We start from the raw sequence: 12,328 nt of genomic DNA on the forward strand, positions 1-12,328 counted from the left end.
TATGCTAACTATCGTCTCGGCAAATGAAAGCGTAATTTGTCAGTGAACCATCGCTAGCAAAGTCGGCTGTACAACTGGGGCGAGTGCTAGGAAGTCTCTCTAGACCTGCCGTGTGACGGCGCTCGGTCTGCAATCACTGACAGTGGCGACACGCGGGTCCGACGTATACTAACGGACCGCGGCCGATTTAAAGGCTACCACCTAGCAAGTGTGGTGTCTGGCGGTGACACCACATCTACCAAGATTAGCTGTCATACGATAATTACATTCAACACTGGACATCTATGAGTAGCTGCACTTTAATCGCCTTGTACATTTGAAAACTATATGAATGATGTTATTGTCACCTGAAGATTGCTATTAGTCGACCTTGATCAGCTCTCGAATATTGCAATCACAGCCGTTGTTGACGAGAACCGTTTCAAGAAGCATTCGGTATCAGATGGCAGATAAAGCAGCAAGTACTTAAATATGGGGGGCGGCGCGGGCACAGAGGCAGAGGTGGCACAGGATCAGAGACCATGAAGTCTGCCGCTTTACTGGTGCTGGTCCTAGTGATAGCTGCGGAAGGGGCGGTCCCTTACCGGGCGGTCCCTTACCGTCGACCCCTTGTGCAGACGCTCGAATACAATGAGGATGCTGACTTGGATACGGTGAGTAGAACTTAAGCTGGATCGACACAGGTGATACTCTCGACAACAGTAATTGGAAATGTGTTGCTCCACAGTAGCTTCATAATAAAATATTGGTTAACTAGTCCCTTTTATCTAACGCTACAAGTGCTCACGATACCACCGCCATTCCTTTATTTTTTCCCATTGTGAGCTTCAAGATATATGTGATTGCTTCAAGAGTTTCACAAAGCAAGAAATTAGGTAACAAGTGTTGGCAACAAATGAAAGCAGTTAGTTTCCAAGTATATAGTCTCTTAATTTGTTAGATTACCGGAAGACGCTCGACACTGTACTGCTTTGTCTGCTGAAAACCACACTGTCGAGAGACAGTGGCCACGTGTGTTTAGGTTGTGCTTGTGTGTGTTTTCTACTGTGGAACAAGGCCTTTTTCCGAAAGCTTATCTCTGTAGCAGTCTTTTCGTTGTGCCTGTCAACTACTAATCGTCTCCTCCATAAGGTGAGCAGCAACCTACCCTTTCGATAATACTGTTGTTATTTCATCTTAGGCCGGCCGCTGTGGCCGAGCGGTTCTAGACGCTTCAACCTGGAATCGCGCTGCTGCTACGGTCGCAGGTTCGAATCCTGCCTCGGGCATGGGTGTGTGTGATGTCCTTAGTTAGGTTTAAGTAGTTCTAAGTATAGGGGACTGATAACTTCCGATGTTAAGTCCCACAGTGCTTAGAGCCATTTGAACATTTAATCTTGGAATTCCCATTGTTAAATAACTGTCTTGGTGAATGTTTTATGAAGAGAAGGCAGTGCGTAATACTTGTCGATACGGAAAGGAAACGAAAAAGAAATGCGGTGTGCCCCATAGAATCGGAACAGGATTAGGATTAGATAGGCTCAGTAGTAGGGGAGTTTTATACCTTGGAACACATTTCGGGCTTCAGCCTCCATCCAGTCCTTTAATAGAAGTTTAATGTACTTTCTTACCCCATTTCTAAATGATGGCATACACTTTTGTGTACTGAAGTCTTTTTCTGAAATTACAAAAATTACGCCGGAAAAATAAGGTTTTTCCGGATGTGGAATCATGTTCCAAGTAACAATATGGTTTGGTTACCTAGGAAGAAAAGTTCTATCAAAATTTAAAAGCGTTGCTATCGAGAAAACCTTGTCAGTATTTATTTAATAGCTTATCTGTTACATTATTACTCTAATATACACCAGTACTAAGTAAGTAATAGCTAATTGAGTAGAACCACTACAAAAACCAATTACCACCTAAATACGTTTGGAAATACACTGACGAGCCCAAACATTATGACCACCTGCTTGATAACTTATTTGTCCTTCTTTTGAACGAAATACGTAACTGATTCTGCGTATAAGGGATCCGACAGTATGTTGAAAATTTGTGAAGGTATATGGCAGTAGATATCTTCGCACAGGTCGTGAAATTCGCGAAAATAACGGGCCACTGATTTGCGTAAGCGGGGATGGGGCGTAGTAGAGATCCGATGGGTACCATAAGGTCTACATCAGGCGAATTTGGTCGCCGAGACATCAACGCGAGTTCACTGTAACGCTCCTCGAACCTTTGTAGCACGGTTCTGGCACCCAGACACGGACAGTTGCGCCGCTGAAAGATGACATCGCTATCGGGAAGGGATGCAGGTGGTTCTCAGCTGTCAGAGTGTCTTCGATTACTACCGCAAGTCTCACGCAAGCGCAGTAGAATGTCTCCCATAGCTTAATACTACTACTACCAGCTTGCGTCGTTCACCTCGATGACGGTGTTTGTGGAGACGACCAGCGGCCTAATGTAGAGCCGACACATTTCCATTGATCGACGGTCGAATCACGATGGTCCCATGATCACTACAATCGTAATTGACGACGTCTTTGTGAACATTGTGAACATTTAGGGTGCTCTGTTGCGGAGGTCCATATTCAGCAATGTAGGGTAAACGTTATACTCCGAAACACTTGTGCGTGTTCCAGCGTTGTGCTCTTTCGGGAGATCACCATCTATCCTACTTTACAGAACAGACAAGCCTCAGAATCCCACGTTCTGTGAAGAGTCGTGGTCGTCCAATCATTTAGCGCGTAGTGGTAGTTTCACTGTCCTTCTACCTCTTTTCATAGATGCCATAGATGCTCACGACAGTAGCACGTGAACATTCGACTGGCTTCGCCGTTTTCGAGATACTCGTTCACAGGCTCTTCGTAATAACCGAGATTACAAATTACTAGCATTTTGACAGACTTATTTTCTCTGAGGACAATATTCTTTCTTGGTTTCCACAAAACATCCTAATATGTTCAGCAAAATGACTGACGTATTCGAAATAACCGAATACTATCTTTGGTCTCGGAGTTTTTTATTTTTACACTACTCCAAGTATCACTAATTGACGGAAGTATTATTCCACAAAACACGAACGCCTGTGAGCTTCCCTTGTCTGACAGCCTGCTGAGGAGACATAAGATACGGCAATATGTCTAGCAAGAAGGGTGAGTCTGGGACAGATCAGTGTCACTACAGGAAGAAGAAAATGCCATTCTGCCCACCTAGACAAACAGCTAGGCAAACAATTGATAAAGTGAGGCTTTACTCACATTTCATAATTTTATGAACGGCTTGAATTAAGTTTTACTGTACTATTCAGTGCAGTATGAGTTAAGAAGATGCGTTATTGTAGCAGTGAGGTTGGAAGTGAACTGTGGCTTGTAACACCATCTCTAGGACATAAGCAGGTCAACTGCAGCCCAGAGCTGCTGTCTGAAGCCCACGGGATAGGCTGATGTGATTAGCTCTCCCATCCCCCCCTCCATAAAACTGTGATTTGCAGTTTGGACAAGTGGAGGACATGTAAGGGGCATTGATATTGAACTTGGCGAGTCAATTGGATTCGTCCGGCACCGACTATTTTCGAGGACTTTAAATCATAACAATTATTACCTTATGCATATCCACAAATTTGAGTAATAAATTACAGCGAAATAATCGGGTAACAACTAGTAGGATAATGCCCTAACTTACATTTTTTTTTATTTTTCCTGGGGTTGGGGTTGGTGTCCGACCTCCGGTGCTGGCAGTTCATGATGATTGCAACATAGTGAACAGAACAAGAGCGATGGATCTGTCTGATGGTTAGTGTGCCAGAATAAACCTGTTAACTATGCGGGCTGCCCCAGATTTCCTGATCAATAATAGGGCCTAGAGAAGCGAGAGAGAGAGAGAAAAGGGGGGGGGGGGACAAGAGAGCTGTCAACCAAGCACACTGTTACAGAAGCTGCTCTGTTCTAGTACTTCCGATTGCCGCCAGCTCACATTAAAGGAACAAATTAAAGCAGCTCAGACGCACGCTATTATATCTGTCACGGTCTGTTCAATAAAAACGTGAGCGATACGGAAAAGCTGAGTGAACTGAAATGGGAATCCCTGGACGGAAGTTTTTTTCGAAAAACACTATTGAGAATGATTAGAATGGTTCAAATGGCTCTGAGCACTATGGAACTTAACATCTGAGGTCATCAGTCCCCTATACCTTAGAACTCCTTAAACCTAACTAACCTAAGGACATCACACACATCCATGCCCGAGGCAGGATTCGAACCTGCGACCGTAGCAGTCGCGCGGTTCCGGACTGAAGCGCATAGAACCGCTCGGCCACCGCGGCTGGCCAGAATGATTAGAAAACTAGCATTTACGATTAATTACAGTACGATTCTACAGCCACTTACATACATCTCTTGTAAGGACCGCGAAGACAAGAGAAATCGGGGCTCGGAAGGAAGCATATAGCGAGTTGCTTTTGCAGATGGGACTAGTTCTGGTACAAGGTACTTTCAGTCCTGCACCCTATGGTGGCTTGCGGATTATATATGTAGATATTAGCTATGCTACAGAATTCGTTGAGTCAATAGCGTCCTGAAATTCCACGTAAGGTGGTTGCACCGCTCTGTAATTTCATTCTTTACAAGTAAGTGGTCCCTTGTGTTATACCCATTTCTACAAGTTCGTTGATTCATCTGAGTAAAATCCAATACTATTTGGTCTGCAGTTATTAATTATTTTTGAAAATGTCTTGTACAGTACTTTCTGATGAGTGATAGGTCTATAGTTTATATGCAAATAGGCATATAATTACTGATTATCTCAGGGCTCATGTATAAATCTTCACATACATACAACGAAAAATGTTTGTACCATGCACTACAAGTTATTTTTGTAATGTAGGTATACCCGCATATGCAAATAGCTTCACGGTATTGTGAAACATTACTGGTCGAGGAAACAAATGAAATTTAGTAGGTGTCGTCGTTTTAGTATCTCAGAGACATTCAGAGCGTCGGCAACTAATTTTAAATTAAAATAATTTGTCAGTTATATAAAATGAGTAGAAAGTAAGCGCAATTACAGCTGCCAGGAGAATACGCCGGTATTTACAAAGAAGAATGGGGAGAATTAAAAAGATATTCTGAAAGAAGATAAGTGAAAAAAGGAAAACAAGCAGTTTCTTTCTTTTCTTTCTTTCTTTCTTTCGCTTACGCAGCGATCCGTCCCGCAGCGATCGCAGGGTCGGCGTGGTGACATCGGATATGGCAATGTTAGTTTTAGGGATGACTGGATGCCCTTCCTGCCGCCATCCCAAACCCCCCAGGACGGATTCAGTGTACCCCAACTGTCTGCATCTAGCGTAAATCGCGAAATAGTGCAGACGTGTTGCAAATGTCTGCGACACGTGGAACTGAGGCGGAACTTGGGGATCAGCCCGGTATTCACCTAGCAGGATGTGGAAAACCGCCTAAAAATCACATCCAGGCTGGCCGGCACACCAGGCCTCGTCGTTAATCCGTCAGGCAGATTCGATTCGGGGCCGGCGCGCCTACCCGAGTAGAGGAAGCACGGCTGCCCTGGCGGGTGAAAAGGAAAACAAGCAGTATTATTATATTATTTTTTTAACTGAGTCTAAAGATAAAATAACTACACACAACTGATTTCTTCTACACACAAATTATTTCTTCCAGTCATTGTAGAAGAAACGTTAGTTTTCTTTGCCAGCACAGCAAATACAGCTTTAAGCGAATCATATCCTCTGATTCAGTAAACGGACACGAAATAGCAATATTTAATTTGAATTTCTTTATATTCTCTGGACAGCCTCCAGATTCTTATTTCTTACTAATAATATAAGAGATTGTATCTTACGGTTCAAATCCTGATCGTTGGTGCAATATGTTTGTGAGTGTAAGCACAGAGGTATTATTTGAGTCTGACAGGAAATTTGATCCATTTCGCTGCAAGAAGTAAATTGATCATGGTTGTTCAATGGCTTCGAATAGAGTGAAAAATATCATGCTAGAAACTCTTAGTATTTCAGTTCTTTCGATTTTTATTTGTAGATACTTCGGGAACGTCTGTTGACACTAGACCAGAATCTTTTGTTTGATCAATGCTTAGTGCATAAACACGCCCTTTTACTTGAATTTTCTTCATGTAATTATTTCTGGCATTTCCTGTAATCACTGTCTTCGGAACACCCAACGGCAGATAACATCTTATTCGAAAACAGCAATTAATGTGTGATGAATGTTATCACTGTAAAATCTATCTCGCTTGGAGGAATTTTCCACGCAAGACAAGATAGCCATAATCTCTATATTATCTTGAACTTAATATTCTCACAAGACTTGAGGGCACAGCGATGTATGTATAGATAAAAGTATAAACCATACGTCTGCTCATGCCATAAAATTACAAACAACATAAGAAGAGGGGGTGTGTCGCACTTGTAGCACTTTCTAAAACTCGAACATGAACTGTAATGATTATTCAGGCCCGAAATATTACATGTCTTCTTGGGTTGAATCATATCAAAAAGGAAAAGCAATGGGCGCTATGTCAGAGCCAATTCTCATGCTGCGAAAGAAATATGAAATCACTGTATCGCCATTTCCTGTTTATTTTGAATTAACATGTAATTCGAGATTAGAACGTGATTTGTTCAATTTTATCGGCATATATGTCAGTTTTAATGCTATCAACGAATGGTTGAAGTATCTGGTATAAGACATGGAGAAATAATTTTGTTTTCCTGATATATTCAAAACGCTGTTCCCCGTTTCATAAACGAAAAACAAAATAAAAAATTCGAAAATCTTCAAAATTACAGTTGAATTGTAATTTATAACATCACTTCAATTAGTTTCTAAGTTAGACCAAAAGTATTGCAAACTGTGGCTTATGATGCTGACTAAGCTACTAAATATCTAGGAAACCTAAACCTCCCATGTACCTCTTTTAGTGTTAAAATAAATATCTGTCAATAAAAGAGGTACACAGCATATGCATCTAAGTTAATTCTTTCTTTCCTTGAGATCTTCAATTGAGATTTTAAGCCCTTTACTTTTCAAATAAATAAACTTGCAGCACTAGGAACATATCGAATGAAAAAGGCTTGTCTAGACCGATATATTCCAGTACTTTGAATAATCCATTCCCTAACATTTCTATGTTTCACCCTCAATCACTGATCAGCCAGAACATTATGACCAGCTACCTAATAGCCGGTATGTCCACCTTCGGCACTGATAACAGCGACGACGCGTCGTTTCGTGGAAGCAATGAGGCCTTGGAGGTCATGGAGCACAAGTCATCTAAATTCCGTGGAGGGGGCGATGAGCTCTGACGACACGTTCATTCACATTCCACATGTATTCGATAGGTTTCAGATCTGGTGAGTTGGGTGGCCAGGGCATCAACTGAAACTCACCACTGTGTCCCTCGAACCACTCAATCACTTCCTGGTCTTGTGACATGGCGCATTATCCTGTTGAAAAACGCCATTGCCGTAGAGAAACACGGTCGTCATGAAGGGGTGTACATTGTCTGCAACTACCTGTAGAGTAGTACTCCTTGGCCGTCATGGTGCCTTGCACCAACTTCACTGGACTCATGGATGCCCGTGAAAATGTTCCCCTAAGCATAATGGAGCCGCCACCAGCTTATCTTCGTCCCGCAGTGCAGGTGAGAAGAAGCAATTTCCCTGGAAGACGAAGAATTCTCACACTCCTATCGGTAAGATGAAGAAGGTATCGGGATTCATCAGACCATGCAATGCTCTGCCACTGAGCCAACGTCCAGTGCTGATGGGCCCGTGCCCATTTCAGTCGTAGTTGCTGATGTCGTTGTGTTAATGTTGGCGTATTCAAGGGTCGGCGGCTGCGGTGGTCCATCTTTAGGAGTTTTGGGTGCCCTGTGTATTCAGACACACTTATACTGTGCTGTGCCCAGCATGAAAGTCTGATGTTAGTTCCGCCACAGTTCGCCGCCTGTCCTGTCTAACCAATCTTCCCAGCTTACGACGTCCGACATCTGTAACGACGGGTTGAGGGGTGGTCGCCTGACCCCACGATGTCTATATGTGGTTTCACCTCGGTTTCGCCACCTGTTGAAGACAATCAGCACAGCACTCCTCGAACACCCGACAAGTCGTGCCGTTTCCGAAATCCTCACGCCGAACCTCCGGGCAATCACAGTCTGCCCTCGGTCAAACTCAAATATGTCGCGTGTTTTCCCCATTATACACTCCACTATTACTATATGCATCGTGCTTGTTCCTCATTAGGAGCCATTTCTTTCCAGGTGAGGCAGGACGAGTTTCTATGGACAGTAGGTCGTTCGTCATAATGTTCTGGGTAGTCAATGTACGTCGGCAGACTATTCTTGTCGGATGCGGTTGATAGGTGATCTGATGAAAGTGGAATTGGACAATTGAGGATATTCTTTCGTTATCATATTGTGCGAGGAATATATTTACTGACTGCTGAATATCGTAAACCTTATGATAAATTTTAGACACTTTACTCTTAGCCGGCCGCGGTGGCCGAGCGGTTCTAGGCGCTTCAGTCCGGATCCGCGCTGCTGTTACGTTCGCAGGTTCGAATCCTGCCTCGGGCACGGCTGTATGTGATGTCCTTAGGTTAGTTAGGTTTAAGTAGTTCTAAGTCTAGGGGACTGATGACCTCAGATGTTAAGTCCCATAGTGCTTAAAGCCATTTGAACCATTTTTTTTTGTACTCTTAAGAATAATCCTGGGCACCGACGCACAGAAATCGAGAATCAATCTTTCGTGCCGCAGTGAACAGTATGATATCAGATAAACTTCTGACATGTTGAAGGAAACAAATTTTATTTGCTGATTTAAGTGAAATGTTAAGATTCAGGGCAAATTAATTAACGTATGATGCAACACAAGAAAAGTACATGTAGGAAGATTCAAGAAACTGTTTCGGATATAAAATTTTGTTAACACTTGCAAAAAGAAAAAAAAAAGAAAAAAGAAAACATAGCAGGAAAGGAAACTCAGGATCAAGAACTGGGTACAACAAATTGGCCATATTCATACTCATTACTGACGCGGCTACCCTCTAAAAAATTCAAGAAGATCAACTCATGTGTTTTGAGTGCAGAAGTATATCTGCGTGCCTTTCCCGAAGGGAACTTGTTCCTATTTCTAAGTATTAGACACTTTCAGAACGTGAGATGTAAGTCAGAGTAATGGAAAAATTTGTTGATCCTCCTTTAGCGTGCCACACAGGTGCATTCAGTCGTGGAATCTGCACATATAACTCGTGAATTAATGAAATGTCTTTCGTGCACAGTGAATCGAAAATTGCGTGTATAGTTAATTGAAATATATTTCCCCGCCTTTCGCAGTCAGTGAACTACCGATTGCACTATCCTTGCTCGCTCTAAAGAGAAATTATGAACGTTTTCTATCGTCCATATCAAATACCGCGCTGTACAGCATTTAGCGTATACAATGTCGTCAGTCTATACTAATTCCCGGAAGAAAAGTGTAATACCATCGCCACTGTTTGTCTGTCTCACCACGCCAATCTCCAAATTTACTACAGCAATTTCCATGGGGGTTTCACATGTAGCTTGAGCGTAGCTCGTGGCAGCATTCGGGCTTTATTAGATCAAAATCGGATCACGAAAAAAAAGATATTGTAATTTAAAGTTTTACCTGGTGTCTGTTTGAACTCGCTAATCTCCAGAACAAAACTAAAAGACGATTTTTCTCGGGGTTTTCACAGATAGCTGGATCGTAGTTTGGGACAACATATGAACTCTTTTTCATTAATATCGGAACACGAAAAAAAGGTCCTAACTAAAATTTTAAACTCGCTAATCTCCAAAACAAAACTAAAAGACGATTTTTCTCGGGGTTTTCACAGATAGCTGGATCGTAGTTTGGGACAACATATGAACTCTTTTTCATTAATATCGGAACAGAAAAAAAAGGTCCTAACTAAAATTTTATCCATATGTCCAACGGTCTCGGAAATTTAGTTCGGGATGGGACTTCACAGTTTAGTAGTACACCTCAAGGATGTCCACCCATAAAATTTGTAAAGCACACTAGCCAGCTCTAGGGTTTCACGTGCAGCTAATGTACTGGTCACTTTATATACTATGGCACCACTGCGAAATGGCTACGTCCGTAGCGGACTCGCTTGCCACGTGGACACCCCAGCTTCGATTCAATCTCGGAATGTCAACTTTGTTCTTTTTTAATTGTTTTAAAAATTATGGCAGCTTTTAAACAAAGTTAATAACCTAAAATATTATCAATGAAATCATAAGGATTTTATGTAATGATTGTTGCAGCTAATAACATAAACGTTAATTACAAATGATATTTTATTTTTAAAAAGTTCACAATAATTTCAAATGTTTTTTTTTGGTGGAGGTAAATTACAGCTTTAATTACTATTGTCTTAAGGGGGTAGGACGTCAAAATGGCCGACTTGGAACAGTAGAGGCACCACAGGACATTTTAATTTTCACTGTCTATACTAATACAAATAAATTCATGAAACTTTGTCAGCATGACCAGGAAGGATTCAGGATTCACACTCATAGCAATGGAGGTTAAAAACATACCAAAATAAACTTTTTTCTGTATGTGAAATGTCATTATTTTTCACTTACTATTGACTGCATTTGTTGCTATAGGTATACTTTTCTTCATAAGTAAGAGAGATTCATCGATGAATTTTGCACAGGATACAGGCGTATGAAACCCTAGAATTTATTTAAGTTATGAAAAAATAAAAGAGCTGTTACATTTTAAATTTCATGTATAGATAATACTCAAATTTTATAGTTAATTACCTAAATTTTTACCACAGTTTTTAATAGAATTGGAAAATTCTAGAGTTTTGCATTAATGAGTTTGTGTTAAACAGGTATACCAAGTTTGAAAGTAATAGGATATTTTGGATGTTACACGTACCTAAGTACAGAAATTTGTGTTTTGTGGAAAATGGCTGTTAAAGTTTCTGCTTGTATTTGGCATTCTTTTAGAACTGTCCAGTACCATAAGCAGGTTCTCTTTCATTTTCTAAACCAGTTTTCTTTCTTTTTACATTCATATCGTGCGCTCATCTTGATTTTATCACCTCCAAAAATGATTTATCTGCTTTCACTTCACGCTCTGTGCCTATCGCATACAAAGCTATGATGCAGTTCACTCCGAGCTTAATTCCCCTTTTCTCTAAAATACATTTCCTGCTTTGCACAAGATTGTTACAACATGAAACTGCATTATAAACGCCAATAACAAGTGCATTTCTACCCAAAAAAATGGTTTTTGGCAATCTTTCCCATACACAGTGGTTAAAACTTTCATTTGGGCTTTGGGTACCGCCATAAAGACAGTTCTTCAGTAAGTTTTTGTTTGCAAGGGCCCTTAATACGGGTTTTATCGCTTCCATTACAGCAGTTGGTAGAGAATTCCTGTGATGATATTCTTCACTTACGAATGACAGAAGAATGCTGTGCAAAGGGGAGTGGGGCTGCAACTTGGTAAACTTAAGACCAAATAACGTGCCTTATAATCCCTCAAATGTGTATGTTTTATACATCGAACAATTCAGGATGATGTGCACTACAAAATAGGCATAATTTTGAAAATAGAATTTTTTATTTTTTGACTTCCTATCCCCTTTAAAAAGTTATTGCAAATCTAACGATATTATAAACTGTGGAGAGATTAAAAATACTTGTTGTAAATTTGAGGAACTAGTTTTTTACTTGGAAGACTTTATGATCACTTCCCTTAAACTTATATTTTCGATTAAGCTAAAACGAAAAATGTGAAACAGTCATAGAATATGGATAAAAAATTCATTAAAAACAATAATCATTTATTACAAAATTTTAAAAAATAAGGTACCTGAGTAGATTTCAGTATTTTCAAAAGTTGGGCATAAAGTATCCCTCTCTCGGTATTGCGAGGGTTAATGGATATTAAGTCATTAACTTCATTTAAAAGTTGTTACAATATTTAAACAATTAAAAAGGAAAATAAAAAGTTATCCAAAAGCAGTGTCGAACCTGAAGCGCCCACAAGGCAAGCGCGGTCGCTGCAGGCGTAGCCATTGCGCTGGGCTGCCGTCGTGTGTGAAGCGTCCTATAGACGCGCTACATGTAAAACTTTGGAGCCCGTTTTCTCGGAATCTTCTGGCTAGTGTGCTTTACAACTTTCATGGTGGACTCCCTTTAGGTACACTTCTTACCTGCGAAGTCCCATCCTGAACTGAGTTTCCGCGATCTCAAGGTCCCCATATTAGTAATTCAGAAGTCCACCTCAGTGACACGATGATCATGGCGTAGTACACCAAAGAACGGA

The 12,328-nt window shown here is 41.0% G+C and overlaps 1 protein-coding gene across 1 annotated transcript in view; it reads left to right on the forward strand.

The window, feature by feature from the left end:
* The first annotated feature begins 521 nt into the window (after nt 1-521).
* LOC126413081 (lipase 3-like) overlaps nt 522-12,328 on the forward strand; it is a 67,030-nt gene continuing 55,223 nt past the window's right edge. The window contains exon 1 of the mRNA XM_050082978.1: nt 522-653. Within this exon, the coding sequence (XP_049938935.1) occupies nt 522-653 (132 nt within the window). The remainder of the gene's footprint in view (nt 654-12,328) is intronic.

The sequence above is a fragment of the Schistocerca serialis genome, chromosome 7, assembly GCF_023864345.2.
Source record: "Schistocerca serialis cubense isolate TAMUIC-IGC-003099 chromosome 7, iqSchSeri2.2, whole genome shotgun sequence".
Lineage (NCBI taxonomy): Eukaryota > Metazoa > Arthropoda > Insecta > Orthoptera > Acrididae > Schistocerca > Schistocerca serialis.